At 40.2% G+C, this 25,690-nt stretch overlaps 1 protein-coding gene across 3 annotated transcripts in view; it reads right to left on the bottom strand.

Annotated features, from left to right (window-relative positions):
* Fam169a (family with sequence similarity 169 member A) overlaps positions 1-25,690 on the bottom strand; it is a 61,563-nt gene that overhangs the window by 18,236 nt on the left and 17,637 nt on the right. For 2 of the 3 annotated variants that reach the window (XM_085676828.2, XM_085676827.2), the window contains exons 2-6: positions 19,473-19,607; positions 17,777-17,876; positions 17,289-17,374; positions 13,233-13,404; positions 4,169-4,348 (exon numbers count right to left, since the gene is read on the bottom strand). In XM_085676828.2, the coding sequence (XP_085532954.1) occupies positions 4,169-4,348; positions 13,233-13,404; positions 17,289-17,374; positions 17,777-17,876; positions 19,473-19,604 (670 nt within the window). In that variant the 5' untranslated portion in view covers positions 19,605-19,607. Of the gene's footprint in view, positions 1-4,168; positions 4,349-13,232; positions 13,405-17,288; positions 17,375-17,776; positions 17,877-19,472; positions 19,608-25,690 lie in introns of those variants that run through there. The other variant, XM_048441518.3, reaches the window with a different exon arrangement.

The raw sequence follows: 25,690 nt of genomic DNA, 5'->3' as shown, positions 1-25,690 counted from the left end.
AGTCCCCTCTCTTAAGAGTAAATCCCAAAAGGAAAAAAAAAAAAAAAAAAGAAAGAAAGAAAAAAAACTAAAGAAAAACCCGAAAAGCTAGGCAACAAGGAGGGCTCAAGGGGGCACACGTGAATCTCACTGTGAAGGAAAAGTAGAATAGACATCACAGGTTGTGAGGGAGGGGGGTTAAGCGGGAGAATGGTCACAGGAACAGGTGGTATCATGTAGGGGAAGGATGGAGGGAGAGACTACTGAAGAAGACAACAGGAATCAGGGGCATCTTTGGGATAAGCTAAAAACCTAGTGCAATGGAAACTCCTGGAAACTTACAAGGGTGACCCCTAGCTAAGACTCCTAGCAATGGGAGATACAGAAGCAGCCATCTCCTGCAGGCAGGACTTCTGGTGGAGGGACTGGAACTGCCTGCTTTTATAAGATATGCCGGGACAAAGGCGGCACGAAAGTGAGAGGAGTGGTCAGTGCATGGCTAGTCCAGCGACAGAACCCACCCCTGACAAGGCCTGGAGGGTCCAGAGAACTAGGATGTTCACCCAAACACGACTGGAAAAAGTCAATATTCTGCTATGCCCATAGTTTGGTGCCTAGTCCATCTGTTATCAGAAAGCTCTATCCAGCAACTGATGGGAACAGATGCGGAGACCTACAGCCAAACAATAGGTGGACCTCTGCAAATCCTGTGACGAGAAGGATCATGGAAGTCAGAGGGGCTGAAAGCACCGTGAGAAAACACGCCAAGTCAACTGACCTGGGCTCATGTGGTCTCTGACGGAACTGTTAACCAGAGAACCTGCAGGGGACTGACCTGGACCCTCTGCACATATGTTACAGTTGTGTGGCTTGGTCTTCTTGCAGGACACCTGGCAGAGGGATTGGGGGCTGTCTCTAACTCTATTGCTTGTTCTTGGGACCCTTTCCTCCTGCTGGGTTGAATTCTCCAACCTTAATAGGAGAGGAGGTGCCTAGTCTTGCTATAACTTTATTTGCCGTGGCTAGCTGATATACATGGGAGGCCAGCACTTTTCTGAAGGAAGGTAGAGGGAGTGGATGAAGGGAAGGCTGGGAGAGGGACTGGGAAGACAGGAGGGAGGGAGGGGAAACTGTGATTGACCTGGGAAAAAATTAATTAAAAGAAAAAGGATTACAGTTTAAAAAAAAAAAAACAAAAACGTTAATCCACTGGGCTTGCCAATTACTTGGGCAGGAATTCACCCCTCAAGAAAACTGACTTACCCTAAGATGTGTTAAGGACATGGGGAGGGATAATTATCTGCATTTGGAGATAATGGCCTCATCCATCCAAGGAGCCCTTCTCTAGTGGCAGTTGCTCATAAATATCCACTGCTAAACCTGCCACTTTTCTAAGCTGAAACCCAAGTGTCTACCTTCCTTTTAGCCCCTTGTGGTCTATTCTTGGGATGTTGACCATGAATCCCAAACACTCTCTGATGTTCTGGGATTTCTCACTATTTTTTCTGTACACCCTCGGCCCTCGCACATCTCCATTGCTGACCCTGACTCACACGGCTCGACTTTCACTCTTCCTTCTCTCTGTCTCTCTCCTCCTAGCACCTGCTGAGACTTATAGCATGGAAATCCTGTGGTTTATCTCTCAAATTAAGAATCAAATCTCCTTTGATTCTTAAGCTTCCTTCTGAATCTGTTTTTAATTTTTTTTTAATCAAGGACTAAGAATCTGTAAAAGAATATTTCTAATTTTTCAGTAACACGTGTCTTGTTCAAATCTATGTTCAAAACACAGTAAACTTGTAGAACACAAAATCAACATATAAAAACCATAGTGCTGCTATACAGAAATGGCAATATTTTTTTTTGATAGTTCTTTTTATGTGTATGGGCATTTGCCTGCATGTATGTCTGCACCACTTGCATAATTGCTGCCCACGGAGGCCAGAAGAGAGAATAGGATCCTGCAGGACTGAAGTTATAGATGGCTGTGGGCCACCACGTGAGTGCTGGGAACCAAACACAAGTCTTCTGGAAGAGCAGCTAATGCTCTCAACTACTGAACCATCAAAATAGGATACTTATTTATGTTTATGTTTACTCTTAGATGGTGCACGTGTAGTGTGGAATGTGTGAAGTACATGCACATGCATGTACCTATTCATGCAGAAGTCCAGAAGATATTTCTATTTTCCTCTATTACTCTCTGTTTATTATCTGGGATGGGGTTTCTTACTGAACCTAAAGCACACAGTTTTAGTAAAGATGGTTGGCCAGCAAGCTCAAAATAACCCATCCACCTTTAACCCTCAAATGCTAGGGTTACAGGCACTTATGGCCATGCCCAACTTTTCCATGGGTGCTGGGAATCTGAATTCATGTTCTTTTGCCTTCAGAGCAAGTGTTCTTACTCAATGAGCCATGTCCCCAGACCCACTAATGTCAAATTATTAGAAACAGAAATCAGGAAAACAATCTCATTTACAAGAGCCTTAAAATACCCAGGAATAAGTTTAACCAAAAGGATGAAAACTTCCTATAATAAACATCATATAATACTGATACAAAACTTGAAAAGAGGAGCTAGGGAGATGGTTCCACTGTCAAAAAACAAAAATAAACAAACAAACAAATAAATAAATTGCTACTCTTCCAGTGAAGCTGAGCTTAGATCCCTTGCCTATAACTCCTGTGCTCTAGGAGATCCAGTGTAATTTCTGGCATCCACAGGCACTAGCACACACGTGGCCTGGCTGGCAAACAGACAGGCACACATGCACAAAAGCACTCAAGCATACAGGCATGCACGCATGCATCCTAAAGGATGCATCCTAAAGGTTTGTTAAAGAGGAGGAGTAGAGGTGGTAGGTCAGAACCTTATGAAAAGCCTCTCTCCAACACCTATCCCATTGTAAAGAGAGACTATGAGTTAGTGTAAATATACAAGTAGAATGGCCTGTCTCTAATAACTAGGTGTAGGGGTACAGAGTTTCTTGCTCTCATAGATAAGCACTAGGGAAGCCAGGAATGTTGAACACGCAGGGTCATCTATTCAAAGGAAGAAATATATAACTTGTTTTCTGACCAGAAGGCTGGAAACAAAGGTGGGTTAACATCCACCTCTGTGCTATCCGTAGGGTCAGGCTATCTCTGGCTCTCCCAGGCTCCCACATATAGGGCCAGAAATGGTTAATAGCCTGGGTGACCTCTGCACTATCTACATGACTGTTAAGAGCACTTGCCACACTAGATCCTACCCCAGGCCCTTAAGGTAACACATGTAGCCTATCTTCATGCAAGAAGTACTTTGAAAAGAATTTTGATGTTATCATGCCTTTAGCTTTATTGTGGACATGGGCTTGTGTTACACCAGGAAATTTAAATATGCTTAACATAAACCACCAGTGTCAGACTCAGGAAGCTTGAATCAACACTGACTAATTAGTCATGTTAAACTGGATTTCCTTCTTGCCCTGGATTGTTACTCTGCTGCCATGGCATTTACAGAGAACTCTGAAAAGGAGAGGTCATTTGGAGTTTTGGTTATCAGTGGGGGTAGGGGTGGAGTGGCAGACAACCTAAGTAAGACATATATCTCTAAAGGGTCACCCTGAGAGAGATGAAAACTACAGAAGGATTTTTTAAAAAATATTTATTTGTTATGTATACAGTGTTCTGTCTGCATCTGCATGAATGCCTGATCTCTTTACAAATGCGCCAGATCTCTTTACAAAAGGTGGTGAGTCACCATGCCTCTGGAAGAGCAGGCAGTGTCTTAACCTCTGAGCCCAGCCCCTACAAGAGGGTTTAAAAATGAAGGAAAATCTGAAAAATACAGTTAAGTATAGTAAGAAAGGCACAAAAACTTTTCACCTGAAAATAAACAAGTTTTGGGGGGAAAAAGTCTTGCAAAAAATGTTATACCTTCCTTGGCACGGCATTTCAGAACTCAGAGGTTAAGGCAAGAAGGTCACCATTTCAAGGCCAAAGCCTATACACTGCAACTCGGACTTCAGACATTGAAAAGGTTATCACGTGCCATGTTACAACTAGATACCACAGAATAAAATTACATTACAAAGTTAAGCCCTAGAAAGCAAAAAGTTCTAATCTCATTTAAACTGGTATCTCTACATTTGCAATGTCTGGAGAAACAAGTTTCAGGTGACAAGTTTTAGCTTGGTCCACTCACCTGTGTACATGAGAGAAGACAGAGGGTACCGCAAGCCAAGGGCTTCTTCTGTAAAGGAGTCAACAAAGTCCTCCAGCATATGAAGCCCCAGATCTTTTCCTCTGTATTTCTTTCTTATAAACATTGTATCAAGAACTGGCAGTTGGTAACTCTGAGTAAGAAATGAGGCACATAAGCTTCCTGCAGGAGTAAGAGAAACCAAAGAATTTTACACATTAAACTACATGTACATTTAGTAAATGAACTAATGTTTCTGAATAGTTTTTCCCCTTATGTTAAGAAGTACAAAGAACTGCATATATTCTATAATATAAAGTATATTACAACTTTCGTCATATACTCTAATTGTATACACGTGATAATAAGAATAATTCTTATTTTGTATTGGCCAGTGGTTAAGGAATATAGAACAAACAGCTCATTCCATTTTATGATAGACATACTTGACTATGATTATATGCACACAACACTACTGCTATCTTTAAACATAACCTTAACCTTCTCCCTGCACTACCATGGACTGAAACTGCTAAAACCATGAGCCCAAAACAAATCTCCCTTCAGGTTCTTTTGCTCAAGTATGTGGTCACAGCAACCAGCAAGCCAGACTAGAACAACACTACACAAGAAAATGCTATTTGGTCATAAAAAAAAAAAAAATGAAGCGTTGGTTCCCGCACCCACATGACGGCTAACAAACATCCACAACTCCAGTTCTGGGGATTCAGTGCCTTCCTCTTCTGAGAACACAAAACATACACATGATGTGCAAACAAAACAATACAGATACACTGAATAAATACATTTTTAAAGAAGTATTAATACACACTACAATATATATGAGACTAGTAAACAAACTGTTAACCCCCCCCCAAAAAAAAGAAAAAAAGAAAAGAAAAGCTAGATACCAGTCACATGATGTATGATCTAGATTAATTAATGGTTGCCAAAGCCTGGAAATGGGAGTGACTCCTATTGTACACAGTTCTGTCTTTTGCAGTAATAAAAATTATCTAAAAGTGGTGAGATATCATATATCTGAAACAGGTAAATTATGTGGTATGCAAATATACAAAAATGTTGTTTAAAATACAAATAGCAATTTAAGTATTTGATGTATACCATTTATAACAAAATTCTGTCAGGACAGTCTAAAAACACATTCCTTCAAGTTTACCCATTTTCTCACTTTCTCAGTAAGTCTCACCTCCTTGGGTCCAGTTACTCACCCTGGTCTTCCTACACCAGCCCACGGCAACAATCAGAAATCCTGCAGCAGTAACAATACCTGTGGCCTTTGCCCAGGGTACAGCATTGCTTAACAGGCCTTCCAAAGTAGCCTCTTCACTAAATTGTCAACTCTACTTACATGCATTCTATTGGTAAGTTGTCATGAGCTGTTTCTGCTCACTTAGAAGCTGGCTCTGGGTAGAGATGTCCCCAGTCCCTTTCCATTTCACATCTAAACAAGTCTGTCACAAAGGATCCTCTAGGGCCTAGTCTGGAGATGTACCCTGCCCCCAAACACAAACAAATAGAAAAACAAAACAGAACAAAAAGCAAGACACTTTGTGACAGGGAGGGAAGAGAACAAAATAGCCCAAGGGTAAAAATATTATGTTCTTAACTACAGCTTTAAAAAAAAAAAAAAGGTAAACTATTTCCAACAAATGTTACTGTTGTTTATCCCATGATTTAAAAGTGAATGAGAAGTTGGAAGTTCACCTATGCACCTATGAGACGCACATCCCTGGAGAGAAATCTCAACAGGGAATTCCAGCTGACTGTCTCAGCTGGTTATTACGAGCACCAGCTTTGATGATGTCATCACTATCTGCTGGCAGCCTTACTGGGGAGACTGCTCTGCCAGTGACTCTCCTGATCAGGAACTCCAGCTGGCTGCCTTAATGAGGCTTCCCCATTGGGTTTCTGGTGGATTTAATGACATCACCTATTTGTTCTTTTACTTAGAACCCTCAAGGGGGGTGGGAGATAACATGGGACACTATGTAAAGATACACTCTAGTTACCAACCTCAATGGGGCTTTCTCAATTGATTTCTACTGGATATTTTAAGTACGTTATTTAATAATGTTTTGTGACCTACTACAACTTACTATTATCTATTCTTACTGCAGTTTGCTATGTATTTAATAAACTCACTCATTCAAAACAAAAATTATGGGGCTACAGAGATGGACCAGTGGTTCCTGCAAGGGAGCTGGGTTCAGTTCGCAGCACGCACATGGTGGTTCATAACCATTCAGAACTCTAGTTCCGTTGGATCTGACTCCCTCTTCTGACCTGTGTGCGTACCAAGCATAAACATGGTACACATACATACATGAAAGCAAAACATTTATACATATAAACTAGAGCATGACTAAACAGAACACCTGCCCACTCTGGGCACCGTGTACCTGGATTCCCACAGAGGCTGTCGGGTGCCATGCCATCCTGAAATCTTCACTGCTTCCCTTCACCATAGTGCAGAATTAACTTTTTCTTTGGCCTAGAGACCTTTTAAGATACATCCTCTATGCTCTCCAAATTCTATCACTCCCTCTCTATAAACCAGGCATGGTAGCTACCTGCAATTTCTGAAGCATTCAGATCTGTGTCTCCATTTTCAGCTTCCGCCTGAGTCTCTTCACACACTTCACACTTCCTGTTCCTCCATCAGTTCATTCAGAAAAGCTTCTCCTAACCTTTCTATTTAAAACAGCACCTCCCGGGGTGGCGGGGTGGGGTAGGGGAGAATTGTGGATGGAATGTAAAATAAAAATAAAGTAAAATAAATAAATAAAACAGTCCTTCCCATACTCTCTCTCGGCTGTTCTTTCCCCTCTCTTCCCCTAAAATCTAAGTTCCTCAAGGATGGAGCTTACATTTTTATTATTCTCAATTTGTCCCTCTTATTCTTTCTCCCTACTCTTTCCTCCCCTTTTCCTCATTTGTATGGCTACTAAAAATAACATGAATAAATGCACTCTAACAACGATTTCAAGATCTAAACACAGAAATCAGACCTATTCTGCCACAGTGAGCAGCGTCCTCTTCTCAGGACCCCTCTGTCTTCCAGGAGGGTATTCCTCCACCGTCCTAAAACCACAGTGAGCATCTCATACAAGGTCTGTGTGGGAACAGCTTTCCCACGCTGTGTGATATGAATGCCAAACAAATTGGGTGCTCACTTTTTATGCTTTGTAAGTCAGTTAAGTATTAGCTATTCTAAAGAAACCAACCCAGAAAAACTTAGTAAGGGTCTAGTTTTGGCTTGAGTAATACTTCTCACAGTCATCCAGAGGGTATTTCAAGTTACTTGACACTGTCTAACAAGCCAGACTAAATTTTACTGACTTACAAAAGAATCACTGCTCATCTTCAGATAGCAGAAACTCAGACCCCCATCTCCGGCAACGTGAGTTCACTGCCCTCTGTACTGGAAGCCTCCATTCCGTTTTCTTCTTCGTCTCTACCACTATAGTCCTCACCGGGCCCTTCTATCATCCAAACTACCAAAGATCTATTAAGGACTTCTTTACTTCAAAAGATAACTTTCCTACTTACCAGTCAAGTGCTATAAAAACCATGTCCTTAATGTGCTGCAGACAATAAAATGCCACCTGTCTTAACATGGCCTTTACGACACTAACCAATGTAATCTTCACCTTCACTCCTCCAACTTTTTGGTGCTTTGTTCTGTAGTAAGATTCTTATCTTTATTCTTCAAAATGTTTTAGTCCCACAAGCTTATTTCAACATGCCTTAAACATTTGCAACTCTCCTTTACATACTTAGATCCCATGCGTGTGATTACTAGCATGGTTTTTCCCTTCCCTACATCTCTAACTTCTGATAACCCTACTGACCCTCCAGGGACACTTCCAAATATTTTTCTTCTAGGCAGAATTAAGTGCTTAGTCTACACCAACTACTCTTGCCAATACATTAAATACATCACTCATTACCATGAATGATTAGGTGTCTACTGACTATAGCTTTTTGTTTTGGTAGGGTTTATTTTTCATTCACTAGATTTTGGCTGTTTTAAGGGATAAAACCATGTTTGCTTGCACTGAGTCACCCCTACATCCCCAATAAATAGAGCCATTTTTTTCTGGATAGCTAGACATGCCCCAAAGAACACATCTCATTTTCAAAGATAAGTTCCCTAACAACAGAGTGCCAGAAATTCAAAGTCAGCTTGAGCGTCACAGTAAATTAGAGGTCAGTCTGGAATATAATGAAGTTTTTTTGTGATAGAAATCCCCAAGAGGAAACTCAGTTAGAGAAAACACATGCTCCATGACAAAGTTGCCCTGATTTAAATTTACCTCTGCCTTCTGTCCTGTGCACAACCACCGTGTTTCTTCTAGGTTTCTGACTTAGTACATTCATGTTGCTAAAACAGAATCCCTAAGAGTGGGGGTTTTTTGTTTGGTTTGGTTGGTTTTGGTTTGGGGGTTTTAGAGACAGGGTTTTTCTGTATAGTCCTGTCTATCCTGGAACTCACTATGTAGACCAGGCTGACCTCAAATTCAGGGATACCCATACCTCTGTCTCCCAAATGCGGGGATTTAAGATGTATGTCACCATGCCTGGTCGAGACTGGGATATAAATAAAGAAAAAAAATTGTATTTCTCAATATTTTAGAGTCTGGAAAGTTCAAAGTAAAGAGGCTGCATCTGGTAAAGGCGTGGTGGAGGCCTTGGCTGCAGGTGCAGCTGCTGTTTGTCTCTGTCTCTATGCATGGCAGGCTTTCTGACAAAGGGTCACTGCAGTAGCAGAATAAATATTTATTTTTAGTCTCCCACCTCTTCTTTACTTAGTCAAATTCCAAAACATTATTTTTGCTTATTAACCATTAAAATTATCTTGAAATAACATATTTTCACATATCTTCATGGTATTTAAATTTTTCTTCTTTAGCTTCACAAATTACTTAATTCCTGATATTCTGTCAATATTGAATTTTTAAAATTAAAAGCTGGGCTGGTGAGACAGCTCAGTAGATCAAATGCTTATAGTATAAGCCCAATAACCAGAGTTTGATCCTGGAACCATTGTAAAGTGTAAGGAAAGAATTGACCCCAGTTAAATCATCCTCTGACCTCAGTATGTACTCCATGGCAGGCCCATGACCTGCCCCCATAATAACAAAAATAAAATTCATTTAAAAGAGCTTCAAAACCATTATGAAGAGCTCCCATGTAGTGATATTGTTTGTGTTTTAACAACTAAAGCTTGCCTGAAGATCAGAGTGTACAGCTAAGCCACTAGAAGTCAGGCAGTGGTGGCACACACCTTTAATCCCAGGACTCGGAGACAGAGTTAGCTCAAGGCCACCCTGGGCTATATGAAATTGATCCAGTCCAAAAAGGAAAGAGAGCTCACACAAAGGTGATCCCAACACTAAGGAGGTGGGAACAGGAGTGATAGGCTGGGTGGAGAGAGGACTATACCGCAGGAGACAGGAGCTCCCTGCAGTCTGAGGACAGGATCGCCCCTTTGGACTGAGCACTGGTAGAGGTAAGAACTCTAGTGGCTGCCACTCTGCTTCTCGGATTCTTCAACTTTCATCCCCTGATAGTTGACCCCGAGTTTTCATTATAAAGAACACTTAGAATTTGTGTTACACTCCTATGTACCCCTTCCCAAGCTTTGCCCAATAACAACATTTTATATAGCCAGAGTATTATCAAAACCAGAAATACATGTGTGATACATAGGATTTGCTAAACTGACTTTATTTAAATTCCAGTTTACTAATGACCTCTAGTTTCAGAAAGGTTTCAAAGGTTCTGCAATGTAAATTCTTAGCATCTCAGAATCCGATCACTACACATCTACCCTTTTCTAAAACAGATATGAGAGCGTTACACAAGGATGAGATGGTGAGAGAATGGGCTTTCTCTGAAATCCACACTGAAATTTACTCCCCGTTATAAAATAGTAAGAATTAGTACTAACCCAGGTGTGACAATGCATGTTTTAACCCCAGCACTCAGGAGAAAGAGGCAGGAGGATCTCTGGGAATTTGAGGCCTGCCGGGTCTATATAGTGAGTTCCAGGCCAAACAGAGCTACATAGACTGTCTGAGGCTCAGGGTTAGGAACAGGTGAAACCTTTTAAAAAGTGATTAGGGCTGGGAGTGGTGGTGCACGCTTTTAACCCCAGTTAAGGCAGAGGCAGGAGGATCTCTGAATTTGAGGCAAGGCTGGTCTATAGAGTGAGTTCCAGGACAACTAGAGCTACATAGAGAATCCCTGTCTTTTTTTTTTTTTTTAAAGAAAAGAAAAAAAGAAAGGAAAAAAGAAAAGGTGATGCAACTTTGTGGGCATCTAAGAGAGACACAAGGCAACAGCTTTTTGGGCTGGATATTTGCTGGGTTTCTGAAGTGAAGTATTTTCAGCAATGTATGAATCCTCACAAAATTTTTCACCTTAAAAATAACTGAAATAATTTGAGGATGCTTGTCTTTCTTAACAAAACACTCAACTTTAGGAGATCTCATAGTAAACTGATTGGTTTTTTAATACTATAATTCTAATTTAGTTGTGTCACAAAACTGATAAAAACTAACCTAGTTTTTCCTTTGATGTATGTATTCCCGGTCTACTGTATACTAAGATTACAACCACCTGCAACGAGCTGCTGAGGCAACTACACAGTCACAAAGGATGAAATCAGTGCAATCTTTTCTACCAAACCACATTCGTCTTACTACCTAGACAAATTCTTCTAGTAAAGGAACTAGGGGAACAAACTATATGCTAGATAGTTTCCAAATATATTTAGACTTGAAACAGTAAAGATCTAAAGATACACAACAGACAATTATCCTTATTTCTTTTAGTCTATTTTCCACTTTTAAATATTTATTTTCCTGTTTCCACTCAAATGTTGATACCAATATTTAAATAAAAATGGACTTTATTTTTCTGAATCTTTTGAATAGAGTAAATATGAAAATGGGTTTTTCTAACTTAAAAATGGCTTCTAGTCTTAGAAAGTAATATTTTTCTTTTTTTTCTAAGTATTTCTTATTGCTTTTATTTAACTCTAAATTAAACTCCTAGTTTGGAAATGCAAATCTACAAAAGACCATTACTTGCAGATATAATTTGAATTATATTTAAGAAGCTGACTAAATAACAGATTAAGACCAAAATATTAATTTATGAATAAAAGTGAAATATGGTATAAGTGAAAATTCTTAAAGTAATTCAGCATGCTAGACCATTCACCACACTGATGACATGTATGCCCTGAGGTATTTATCATTATTGTTCACATTATTTACTAATAAATATAAGGATTAAATATATAAACTGCTGTTACTGGGAAATAAGTCTTCCAATAATTAGAATTATAGAACATAATTTTAGTGTTAATATAGAGCAGAAATAGATATACTTCAATAGCATGGTTAAATAAAAGCCCTCCTTCAACAACAAAATGAGAATAAAACTTTAAAATTAATGCAATCGTTTCATTAAAATAATCATTAAAATAACAAAGCAAAGCCTGGCAGCAGTGGTGGCGCTCGCCTTTAATCCCAGCACTTTGAAGGCAGAGGCAGGCAGATCTCTGAGTTTGAGGTCAACCAGGTCTACAGAGCAAGTTCCAGGACAGCCAGGGCTACACAGAGAAACCCTGTCTTGAAAAAATGATAAATAAACAGACAAAACAAAACAAAACCCTGAAAACACCCTCACAATAAAATTACTCAACCTGGAAAACAAAATCCCTCACAATAATCTCTTTATTTGAAGCAAAAAATAATTTCTAGTTTCTGGGATGTCATCACTATGTTGCAACGACTCAGACCTCAGAACAAGTTCCTTTACCTTCCACCAAAGACACTGTCAGTCCTGACTTACACCCCATCAAACAACTTGCTAATAGCAACTAAGTACTAAATGTCTTCAAAAGACTTCATTTAACTATGAATTTATAGTAAAGACTTTAGAGTCCAGTGAGGTGGCCCAGAAGGCAAAGGTGCTTGCTGCCAAGCCCAACTTGAGTGTATCCCTAAGACCCACAGGGTGAAATGTGAGAACTGACTCCCACAAATTGTCTGACCTTCATGTGCATGCACGCACAAATATTTTTAAAAAGATTTTATCTTATAGCTACAGGCGTATCATTTGCCTACTGTATATGTGAAAAGGGAAAGAAAGCAAGAAAGAGCTGGGCATTGGTGGCACACACCTTTAATCCCAGCACTTGGGAGACAGAGGCAGGTGGATCTTTGTTAGTTCGAGGCCAGCCTGGTCTACAAGAGAAACCCTGTCTCGGAAAAACCAAAACCAAAAGCAAAAAAAGAAAGCGTGAAAGAAAGCAAGAGTGCTTTAGGCTTTCTTTGGGACAATTTCTCAAAAATAATTTCAGTTACACGTCAGTTTCCTTTAAAGAAAAGGCACTCCCTTGAAATAATTACTTCCTGATCTAAAGGCTGGCATACACATCCTTAATTCCACTGCTAGCCAGCAGAGGGAGATGGAGCTTAAAAGGAAGAGAAGGCTGACATTAGCAGCAGCAGCACCTCACAGCTCTAGGATATAAAATAAAATGGAGCTGACTACCAGAATAGCAAGAGCAAAAGCCAGATCCCAGAAGAGAAGGGAGCTCCAAGACACACAAGCATGGAAGAGCATAGTCAGAGTAACTGAGTTACAGAGTAGGAATAAGACCACTCCCCCCCAAAAAAAACCTGAAAAACCAAATCTGTATTTATTTTAAGCATTCTAAATAGAAATGGCAAAGCGGCAAGCAGGTTTAATAAGTAATAGGAAGAGAAGCAGAAATCAAAACAGTAACCTTTAAATAAACACATGGCTACAAAGAATACGGTGAAATGACAACCTTCTCTCTTCTGTGCTAATCTTCTGGGTCTAAGGTCTAGTCTGTACTCTCGTGGACAGTAGAACTGTGACACTCAGAAGAAATCCTAAGTGCAAGCATCTCAACTTGCACTCCAGCGGTTAAGTCACCGACACAGTTGAGGATCAAAATGGAGATTTCTGTAAAACAGTTTAAGTAACTTGTAAAACTCACCTGTAGGCTTAACTGAGTAAAACCCAACAGCCTCTCCTTTCTTCCACAGAATCTTAGCATAGTCAGTACTGCTATGGCACAGGAATGGGATCTCATTTCTCTCCATTTCCTGCTTTCTATAAATAACTCGATTGAGAACATACAGAACCACTCTTTCTCCAAGAGTGCTCACCTACAAAGAGAGTCAGACAGCAGGCACAGCAGTTACAATATGCAGCCATTAGGAGACACCAGTCACCTTGTTCCCAGCTCCCACAGCTCCTATGTCATCAGAGCACTTCCAGGACAGTCAACACAATTTGAAACATTCTATCATCATAAACATTCTATTAGCATAGAATCACTAACAAGAACAGTCCATTCCCACAAACACATTGTGTGCACGGATAATGTCTTGTAGCAAATTCTAAAATGGGCAAAACAGGGCCCAAGGCACACACTGTCTATCATCTCACTCAGTGCAGTGTCTTCATGATTCTAGCTGCCCAGATCCAAGAGTGTCTGTGGCCCTAACTACTGTACCCCACTACATACTCTGCTTCAATCCTATTTCACCCCATCCCCGCCCCTATACTAAAATAAATATTTTTAAAAGCCTATACTATTCCCAAGAGAGCTGCAGAACAATTACCTCATTTCATGAAGACAGTCCTAACTATGCCCTTGAGAAAGGCATCTTTCCTTTTTCAGGTGAAATGTTCCTTAGATAGCCCTATCCTTGCTATAAGGATACCCAGCCTTCCCACCCACACACCCCTTTGCTAGAGCAGATGAGCAAATACGGTGACGGCAGGGAAGTCTAGGGAAACACACTTGGGCACAGCATGAAAACAGGGGCCCAGCTCTCACTCAGAGCCACACCATCACAGGCACTGCACGGTTACCCCAGCCTTCTGTTATTAAAGTCAGCTTTCCCACAGATATTTCTAATGCAAAAACAAGACTTCAGTTTATAAAGTCTACTTTCTTCCAAATCCCCTTAAGCAGTGGTTCTCAACCTTCATGATGCTGTGACCCTTTAACACAGTTCCTCATGTTGTGGTAACTCCCAATCAAAAAATTATTTTGTTACTACTTCATTACTGTAATTTTGTTACTGTTATGAATCATAATATAAATATCCAACACACAGCCCCTGTGAAAAGGTCATTTGACCCCCAAACGGATCGCAACCCACATTCTCTAATCATTACCTTAAAGGAAAACAACTTTGTCCTGATCATTTGTGCAGAAAAAGAAACTATTGCTACATGCACACACTTCAAAAATAAATACTCCTGGCAGGGGTTCTCCAAGCCAAACAATACAAGAAATGACAGAACAGTCAATCTCTAAATGACAAGGCCACTTCCTTATGTTGCAATAACCAATATAAAACTCCCTCACACTGAGCTGAAATCCACTTTGCAATGGCTATTCTTTGATAATATGCAGCTACACAGAGTACCATCATTTGGAGATAGCTATGATATTCTTCTGAATTTTATACCAATACAACCTTAAGTACTGAAGAAATAGAGTAAAGCCAGTTGAGAGTTACTTTGGAATCCCTGTCCTCTCCCTTAGGAGTGCTTCAGATCCTCTAGTATCTCTGTGCACACTTGGCATACAGTGTTATACATTGAGGATATTCTGAAATTAATGTGAACTTGCTATCAACGCTTCTTAGCTTCATTTTACTTCTATTTATTTAAAGCCAAATTTTTCTCACACATGTTGCTTTAGAGGATAGTGTGTACATGTACAACTAATCTTTCTGAAATACACACAGTAACATTAGGGCCGGGCTTGCTTGTTGGGGTTTATGTTCTGCCCAGTTCCCCAGGCCAGCAAGTCCCAAAGAAAATCACACAGAAATCTCCGTAAGTTATAAAACTGATTGGCCCATTAGCTCAGGCTTTGTATTAGTTCTTATAACATGTATTATCCCATTATTTTTAATTATGTTAGCCACATGGCTCGGTACCTTTCTCAGCTGGGCAGGTTACATCTTGCTTCTCGGTAGTCTGGGCAGGAATGGGAAGAATGGGCTTTCTCCTTCCTAGCATTTTCCTGTTTTCATCGACCCACCTCTACTTCCTGTCTGGTTGATCCGTCTAACTTCCTGCCTGGCCAATCAGTGTTTATTTAAAATAAACAGATTGACAGAATACAGACAATTCTTCCACACCAACACACACATTTACATATTACTTTACATATATTCCTATTTAAATTTATTTGTCCTTACATTGAGAGACTGTCTCAATGAAGTCAAGGGTGATGCTGAACTTACTTGAATTCCTAATCCTCCTGTGTTCCACCTCCCAGGCGCTGGGATGTATAGACATGGCACCACACCCAGTTTATGCAATGCTGGGAATCAAACCCAGAGCTTTGTGTATACTAGGCAAGTCTTCTACCAACTGAGATACATCCTCAGTGTGGTGCTTTGAATGGGAAATGTCCCCATAGGCTCAGGTATTTAAACACTTGGATCCCAGTTTGTTGGAGCTGTTTGGGAGAATTTATGTGGTGCAGCCTTGCTGGGAAAGGGTGTCACTGGTGATGGACTTTGAGATAATGTAGCCTTGTCCTACTCCCAGTCAGTCGTTCTCTGCTTTGGTGCTTGCAGTTCAGAGTGTGATTTCTCAGTCTTCTCCCCCCCCCCCCCCCGGCACCACGCATGCTTGCTGTCATGCATCCCTGTCATGATGGACCTGTACGCCCAAATAAACTCTTCCTTCCATAAACTGCCTTGGTCAGGGTATTTATCACAGAAAAACGGCTAATGTACCTAGGTTCCATCTTTATTTCTGGATTCTGCTTTTCAGAGATTAGTTTCTTCATTCAGCACATAGAAAATGGTAAGTATGCCATCCATGAGCTCCAGGGAACTGATAGTGTGATGACCAGGACAGAAAAGGGGGAAAGTCTTGCAGCATGAGCCTGGGGACCTCCGCCCATATAACTAAACCTAACTTTGAGACACAGGGCTATAATCTTTATCATATCGATTTAATTTTACCACAACAAATAAAATAGGGAAAAGGTCTGTAACAATAATGTTCCTAGCTCAAGATCATATGTTTATAAACAAGCTATTTCCTCCTGAGATTTTACTATTTTTCCTTGCTAGCCAGAATCTGATAGACCACCTGGTCTTCCTGCCCGACCCCTACTGACTTCTCACTTCTCAGAGGTGACACTGTCAGACGGACAGACATTGAGCTGACGCCATCCTCCTTTCCGAGCCCACACATGGAGGAGAGAAGAGACATCTACTTGTCCTGTCCTCCTCTATCCTTTAGCCCTCCTCTGGATGTCGGCCATACCTCAGTTATAGTTCAAGTCCATGGGATATTTACTTTCCTTATGTACACTTTCACTGTCAGAGCAGACAAGTTATCCCCTTGAACGGCTCCCTACATCTATTTTATGACTTCATACATGCTTAAACGTCCTTCTTCATCTATAGTAGTTCAAGACTAGGCTGTACTACAAAGACTGGCAGATATCCAGATGTGCATTCTCCCAGTTTCTGTGAGATGGACTTCTTACTCTGCAATCTAAAGGCATATTCAAGTATAAATATAATATCCAGAAGGAATAATGTTTGGTATATTACTCTCCTAAAACTTCTTTTTATGAATAAATAGAATATGCAGAAGGATGAACCCCCTTTGAGTTGGATGTGTCTCTCAGAGTTCCAAACTCAGAGTAAGAAATGCTATCAGGAACTGCAACACAGCCTATGCGAGGTAGAGAACTCTGACGGCCTTAGTTCTCCAATTGGAGAGCTTCTCCTGCAACCACCCAACCCTAGGTTCTCCCCCTCCAAACAGAGGGTCAGAAGCTTAAGGAGAGGGAGGCCAGGCCGGCAGCCTCAGTAGCTAGCCCAGGGGCTCATTCTTCTCACCCACTTCTCAGAAAAGGAAGGATCATATAAACAAGGTTCCCGTTTCACCATAAGAAACCCCAGTTCAGTGCTACTTGGTTATATGAAAATGAGGGAAATTTCAACAACTTTTAAGACTATCACTTTATAGGATTCACTGAAGGACATGAACTGATTACCTGCTTTAACCCCTCTCTAGAAGGTTCAGATGTTCTCACAATATCATCAATGGCCCACCACTGGTCAACAAGGTAAAGTGCCACAGCTAAAACAGAAAAATGACCATTAACATTTAAGTCTTAAGGGTCAAAAAGACAATATTGCTACCTGCTAAGGATTACATATACACCTAAAATACACCCATTCTTGCTTGCTTTTCTTTTCTGCCATATTGAGAACCAGATCCAATACCCCTCAAGTCCAGGTAAATGCTCTCTCTACCACTCAGCTACACCCTCTCCTCCCAGATCCTGGACTCACAATTTACACTTACTTTTATTTTACTTCATTCATTAAATGTTTCATTACAAGCAATTAAGAACTGCACTTTTCTAAAACTAAAATTTGAAAAAAAATTTTAAACAAATGATTTTATGTTGTTTCTCAGTAAATTCCTAACAGTTTGAATTCAAGATCCTCAATTTAAAAAATGAAGCAAAGAAGAGACCTGTGAGTGAATCCTCAGGTGCAAAGAGGGCAAGAATTTTCTGGGCCTGATTGCCACCATAAAGAGGCACAAAGCCCACATTTGACAGGCTAATAGGAATCTGAAATAAAAGATGGTTCACAATTAGTGGAGAATTTAATAAAAATACATAACAAAAAATACCAAAGGATTTGCCAGAACTTAAATTTTTCTCAAGTGTATTCTATAACACAGCTTCATTGCACACAAGATAACATTCCTAGTCTCTCCTAAAGAGAATAAAAACAAACAAGCAACAGTGAAAAAGAGGTTTCTCTTCTACAAAAATTTTCTTGTGGGAAAAAAAATAAAAATTTGTTTCTATAAACATTCCTAGAGGGCAGCCATGCTACTGAGTAAAAGCAAATGTCACTGAAAAACCAACTACAGTTTATTATCACTAGATTTCATGAGAGGGACAGTTAAGTAGACTGATGCTGCAGCAAGATACATACAATACTTGAACAAAGCTGTTTTCAATGACCTAGCATTACTTTTCCAAAGTCAGTCAATTTAAAGAATTAAAAATACTGGTGCCAGCCGGGCAGTGGTGGTACACCCCTTTAACCCCAGCACTCGGACTCAGGAGGCAGAGGCAGGGGGATCTCTGTGACTTCAAGTCCATTCTGGTCTACAAGATCTAGTTCCAGGACAGCTGGAACTGTTACACAGAGAAACACTGTCTCAAAAAACAAACAAACAAAAATACTGGTGCTGGAGAAGTTGTAGAAATTCTACATGAGGGCAAGTGAGATGGCTCAGTGGGTAAAGGAAGTTGCTTCTATGTCTTATCACCAAGTCCCACATGGCAGGAAGAACTAAAACCTGCCCTCTAATTCCACACATGCCTCCCCATACAATAAAAAAATTTAGATCTTAAATACTCCCAGAAGCAAGTTCTGAGACCTAGAGATATTAAGAAATCTAGCCATTTCAGTTCATAGTGGGATTTAAATGACTCCAAGTCTCAAAGTAACACATCTTCTTGATCAAAATCACAAAATTTTCCAAGAAAAGATTCATGATGCAAAAATGTAATTTTGAGCCTTCTTGATCTTTTTAATTAAAAAGAACTTCTAAATTCAAAATTCCAAATCTAAAATAAATTTAAGTGACCCTACTTTGACATGGTGTCCTGTCTTAACAAAGTGGTAAGTGCCTTACCTTTAAAACGAAAGGCAAAAAACAAACCCTGAGTAATCTGACAGACAGCTGGGAGGCGGCTCAGTGGGAAAAGCACTTGCTCCCTCAGCAAGAGCACCTGCGCTCATTCACCTAGTAACCACATACCGTTCCCCTTGTGTACGGCACGGAGGTGGATAGGGCACAGAAGGATCCTGAAAAAGCTCACTGGCTAGCAAGTCTAATTGAAATGGCAAGCTTCAGATTTGGTCAAAAACCCTGTCTCAAGGGAATAAAGTATAAGCAGTAGAAGTCATCCAGTCTTCTGACCTCTGTATGCACACACATGCACATACTTTACACACACAAAACCCTGATCTGCCACTCAATTTGTTAATATTGATTAATCACTAATAGCACATTTTACTGGTAGATTTCTGGTAAATATTTCAAAATTGAATGATTTTTACACTAATATTTTTTTAAAAGATATTGATTTTGTACATAAACTGTACTGAAAGGGTAGTTTAAAAAAAATCACTGCAGAATGTCTTACCGTAATATTGAGAATAGAAAAACACTCTGGATTTTCAGGGTCTGCACACCTTAAGTTGGAGAGATAGTCCTCAGCAGAATTTTCCAGTTCCTCATGTGTGCAGTTATCCAGCAAATCTACTGGGAAGGCCATCCTCTAACAAACATGGAACAACACACTTAGAATGAATGCCATTCTTTTTTACTCCAAAAAAATTAATTAATTAAAAATAAAACTACTGAAATATAACATCCCTATTTTATTGTAAGGAGACTTCTATACTTCTGCTTCATTATGTCAAGACAGATAGCTTGAGTCTGTTCATTTAGACGTACAAACATCAAAAACTTTCTAGCATTATTCATTCATATTAAAAATAGGCAATAAGACCAGACATGGTGGTTCACACATAATCAAGTATTCTGGAGACTATGGTAGGCGATTTGGTTAGTTAGCAGATATCCAGGCCAGCCCAGGCTACTGTGTAAGGACCTTTCCTCAAAATAACAACAAAAAAATTAGCAATGAAACAGGAACTCATGGGTACGTCTTTAAATGCTTATATAGTTATAAGACATGCACATATGCTCATACACATAAAATGTATGCATAAATACGCACTTTACATACCCTTAGCATAAGTCACTATAAAAGGACATGGGGTTGGGGCTGGAGAGAGGGCTCAGTAATTAAGAATACTTGTTGCTCTTACAGAGGACCTCAGTTCAGTTTTCCAGCACCCACATGATAGCTCACAACCATCCATACCCAGTCCCAGGGGACCCAATACCCTCTTTGACCTCCATCAGCACCAAGTACACATGCAGTACACATATATACATACTTGCAGATAAAATACCTACACACATGAAAAATAATCTCATTTTTTAAAAAACAAGGGAAATTTCTGGAATGACACAAATCTTCCACAACTAAATGCTAGGTCCATAGTATGATACATATTTTTAAATCAAGTTAAATTTGTAAAAATCAAACCCAAGAAATAAAAATATAAGTTCAGTCCAGCTAATAAACAACGTTACAAACCTGCTTTAAAAAAAAAGCAATCACTATACAGCCTGGGGTGGTGGTGCACACCTTTAGTCCCAGTACTCAGGAGACAGAGGCAGGCCGATCTCTGTAAATTCTAGACTAGCCTGGTCTACTGAGCAAGTTCCAAGACAGCTAGAGCTGTTACATGAGAAACCCTGTCTTGAAAAACATTTTTTAAAAATCACTATGCACACACATAGAGGAAAACACAAACCACTATATTATATACACTTACAATGTGTGAATTTTGTGGTATACAGTCCACAAAATTCAAAGTAAGAGTTTCCTCAATAAACTTGAGATAATGTCTCTGGCTGACCAAACCTTTCCTGGTGTCTGAAATGCAGCCCTTGCTATCCTTATCCTCCTCCTGATATCTGAAATAGTTCCCTCCTTTGTACTGAGGTTTCCTCCCAGACGGACAAAGCTGACTGTTTGCTAGAGGTTCTGGTTCTTTATTACAATGTTAAAATACTTGTGCACCCTTCCCATGTGTTGTATCTCAGTCTTCTCGATGTTTACTTTCATAACAAGGTTTTCACTGACTTCTGCCACTCTATTTACCACGGTTGCAGCTCATTTGGACTTTCAGCAAGTAGTGCTGTATCGTTGGTGAAACACAAGCTATTGGTTTGCACACCATCCATCTGCACACCTATCTCCTCATCCTCCATGGCTGTTGCTATTATTAATTTCAGGAATAGATTAAAGAGTAGTGGTGAGAGGACGGATCCCTGCAACTCTCCTATAATTGTCTTAAACTGATCGCTTAGCTCACCACAGACTTTGACTGGTGCAAAGGTATCTCTATAGGCATTTTCTAGTATTATGATTTTCTCTAGGTGCCTATAGAACCATATTATTTCTCAACGACAATAAAATTACAAGTATATAAGACACTTGTCTTGAGCTGCCTTCTTTACAACTCTGAAACCTGGACAATGAGACGCTCCTCAGAACAGCGGCTGGATGTGTTTGAGATGGTGTGCCTCAGGAGGGTTCTAGGCGTCACACGAAGAGATAGGCTGCTCAACCATGACATTAAGAAACATCTCCATCTACAGAAGGAAGTAAACTACAGGATACGGCAACGGCGACTGAGATACTTCGGCCATGTTATGGCAATGAATGATGGCAGATGCCCAAAGATAGCACTGCTTGGAGGAGTGTGCGGGATAAGGCGAAGAGGGAAGCCCAAAAACGCTGGGTAGACAGCATAAAGGAAGACTGTGGAACCTTGGGTATGACAATAACACCAGCATCTGGGACTACTTAGGACAGGAACAACTGGAGAACCACCATAAATGGGCTTAACCATTGCCAGGGCATAAATGATGATGATGGGGTTTACAGGGAAAAAGTAGGAAGTAACATAAATTCAAAGAAACTAAGAGACATACCAATCCTATTTATTCTGGGTTTTTGTTGTTGCTGCTTATTTGTTTTTTGCTTTTTCAAGACAAGGTTTCTCTGTGTAACAGCCCTTGCTGTCCTGGAACTAGCTTTTGTAGACCAGGTTGGCCTAGAATTCAGAGATCTGCCTGCCTCTGCCTCCCAAGAGCTGGGATTAGAGGCTTCCTATGTATTCTGCAGGGGATCCTGATCAATGTACTCTTGAAAAATGACATGATAAAAAGTTCAAGAAAAAATAAAATCGTAGGGGACTGGAGAGATGGCTCAGTGGTTGTTAACCTGGGTTTAATTCCCAGCACCTACACAGCAGATCACAACTGTCTGTAACTCTAGTTCCAGGGCATCCAACACCCTCACACATATATACAGGCAAAACATCAATGTACATAAGAAAGCTAAAAAATAAAAAAAATTGTGGGGCTCCAGCAACAGCTCAGCGCTCCTCCAGGGGATCCAGATCAACTCCTAGCACTCACAGGGTGGCTCACAACCTACTGTAACCCCCAGTTCCAGGGGATCCAACACCCTCTTCCAGCCTTTACAACCACCAGATAGGCAGTAAACAGCTACACATACAAAGCACTCACATATTTTTTGATTAAGTAAAATGATAACCTATGACAACTACTGAGCTACCAGTTTTTAGAGAGGTAAGAACAAAGCTAGCTGCTCCCAAAGTTTCCCGATTCATAGACTTTTTAGTTTGTAAAGAATTTAGTGTATATATGTGCCCATGCCACGGCTTGCAAGTAAAGGTGAGAGGACAGCCTGCAGGGAGCCAGCTTTTACTTCCACCATCTGGATGCTGGGAACTGTGGCACGAATTCTAATTGGTCTTAATAATAAAAAACCAGAGTCAGATATGGGGTAAATACAGAAAGATCAAGGAAGTAATGGAGTCAGCCAACAGAGAGACTTTTGACCTCTGCCGATTCTTCAGACCGAATGGGGCAAGATCCTGTTTCCACAAATCCTTACACTGAACCCTCAGACTGCATGTTGAGCTCCTGTCTCCTTCTGTCTTCTATTCCTCTCTAAGCTCAGCTATATCTCTTCCTGTCTCCACCTCCTTAGTGCTAGGATTAAAGGTGTGTGATTCCCAAATACTAAAATTAAAGACCTGAGCTGCCACCACCTGACTCTGTTTCTCTTTGAGACTGGAGTGTAGCCCAGGATAGCCTTGAACTCATAGATATCTGTGAACTCTGCTTGGATAGGAGAGGGGATTTCCAGAGGGTTTGAAAAAAAAAAATCGAAAGTTGAAAAATCAAAAGTCAAGTGTTTCAGTCCCTAAAAAGAGAATGTAAACAGGGCATTCCTAAAAACAATGATTTTTTTCTAAGCATAATCCAAACAGAACACATCTCCCTTCTGAATTATATAGAAGGTGTGGCAAGGGCAGGCATCAGACTAATGAATATAGATCAACAATGGGCAGTTAAAGAAACCCTTTGCCATCAGGAACTGCTGTGAGGGGCTTCTGGTTGACTATCTTGTCAAATTTAGTTCAGCTGTTTCCTGTCACAGTGGAGGAAACTCTTCCCAGAGCTATTAAAGAACCTAATGCCTATTATAAAAAACCATACTGCTCTGGAAATAAAACAAAAATTTCAGGAGAAACCATCAATCAAAATTGATAAAGGTTAGATTTGAACGAGAACTCTTGATTAGAAAAGGAGATAGTTCACCAAACAGTGTAACTATTCAATCCAAATTAACTTTTAAAACTAACAAGTACTTTCCATTTGATCAGATAACTTATCTAAAGGGAAATTCCCCAATGTTACAGAAGGAGGGGGCCCCTTGTCTGTCCTGGCCGCCTGGACAGGACAGGACAGCTTACACCTGAAATAACCACACAAAAACTGTATTAATTAAAACACTGCTTGGCCATTAGCTCTAACTTCTTATTGGCTAACTCTTACATATCAGTTTAACTCATTAATCTGTGTATCGCCACGTGCCAGTGGCTTACCAGAGATTCTAACCAGCATCCATTTCAGGCAGAAGATCCATGTCTTCTTCCCAGCATTCAGTTCTGTCTTCTCCACCTACCTAAGTTCTGCCCTATCAGGCCCAAAGCAGTTTCTATTCATTAACCAATGAAAGCAACACCCCAGATTTAGAATTGAGGAACGGTTTTGCTTTTGTCTTTTCAGGAGAATAAAGGCATCCAACTAAGTAACTGGACAAATGAAACATGAAGAAAAAGGACAAATCATTTAAAAAAAAAAAAGTCCCAAGAAAAAGAGTAAATTGGCCTATTGATATATCACATTTAACGAGATAAAATTTCATAAGTCTTCCCAAATGTTTGTTTCTGCTTTTCTCTTCAGACATATAATACAAATGGTCTTTTTGCAGATACAGGACCCAGCCATGACAAGCTTAAGAGAGGCCTGAATCTCAGTAGTTTACCCTAAGGCAATACCTGGTTCCGAGGGAGACCACAAACTGAGATGACCCAGGCACCATCCAGGAACAGACCATCCCCTTCAATGATATAAAAGTTCAGAGTTTAGCATTTAATAGAGTTCTGATAAGCTGGTAGAACAATGACTACTTACTGCTCAGTCACAAGTCTAAGATTTTGAATTTATTTTGGTTGCCATCTATATATAAACTTAAAGCTGATTCTCATCAGACCAAAGATCTCTGTCCAGTCTATACCTGGCTCTCAGGACAGAAGAAAATGTACGTGCTTCTAACCCAAGTCTGCAGTTTCTGTCTTTTACAGACACCCATTACCTGCTTTTTTCTGCTATGTGGATTTCAGTACAGATTGGTGATACTAATATATCTAACACTTTTATGTCCTTTTGTAAAATAAAAATTTATATAGGCAAAAAAAAAAAAAAGAAAGAAAACCTTGGTTCCACTTCTCACAGGACAAAAGGATTCCAGATAAGCACAGCCTAGGTTTCCTCACCTGTCTATTTCTGAGGATATTTTTCTCTCTCCTGGTCTTGGGACTCCTCCCCTTCCTGAAAGTTTCAAATATAGTTATTTTCCTCTAAGTTCATAAGCTTTAACTTCTGTTCCCAGTTTAAACTTGTTTCAACAAGTTTCTTGAACAGACACATTCAAGCAGCAGCTGCTGACTACAACCTGCTCCAAATGACTGAGGGCCCTGGACTTGCTGAAAGCTGATGTGGACAAGTCCAGTCCATGCAAATGCTCCCTGTCTCTTCAATGCAGCCAGCAAACCAGATGCTGCTGGTAAATGACCCATTGCCTAGACTCCCTCCTTACCTTTGACTAACCTTTTAGCCTTCTTGGGACCTAACAATGTCAGCTTGAAATAGTTACAGAAAAGGACACATTGTCCCATGCTCCCTGTCCAAAATAGGTTGAAATGGTAGACAAGGAGAACTCCCTAGCATGGGGGACAAAATGGCTACCTATAATGCCCATTGACATATCAGGAAAATGGGCCCAGAGTTGTTAATTAATGGATTTATCAACTAAAATGGTTCTACAATAAGATAAAACACTTTGGTTCTTTATGCAGAACCACAGAACCACAGAGGACAGTCAGGATTATAATTATGATTTAGTTGTACTTAAAGATCAGAGCTACAGGGGCTGGTAGCAGAGGATGGTCACTGCCCTAGAAAAATCTGTTAGCTAAGGGTTCTTAGGTCCCAATATTATCCCCTGAAGCCCCTGATCAAGCAGGACCCATGATAGGGTCCTGTCATGGGTACCTATGAAGGGAAAGAATACAGGACTCAGCCAGGACAAGGCTTAATAGAAACCTAACTCTCAGTAGT

This window comes from Myodes glareolus, chromosome 15, assembly GCF_982192425.1.
Source record: "Myodes glareolus chromosome 15, mMyoGla1.1, whole genome shotgun sequence".
NCBI classification, from domain to species: Eukaryota; Metazoa; Chordata; class Mammalia; order Rodentia; family Cricetidae; genus Myodes; species Myodes glareolus.
This window is presented reverse-complemented; position numbering and strand designations above follow the sequence as displayed.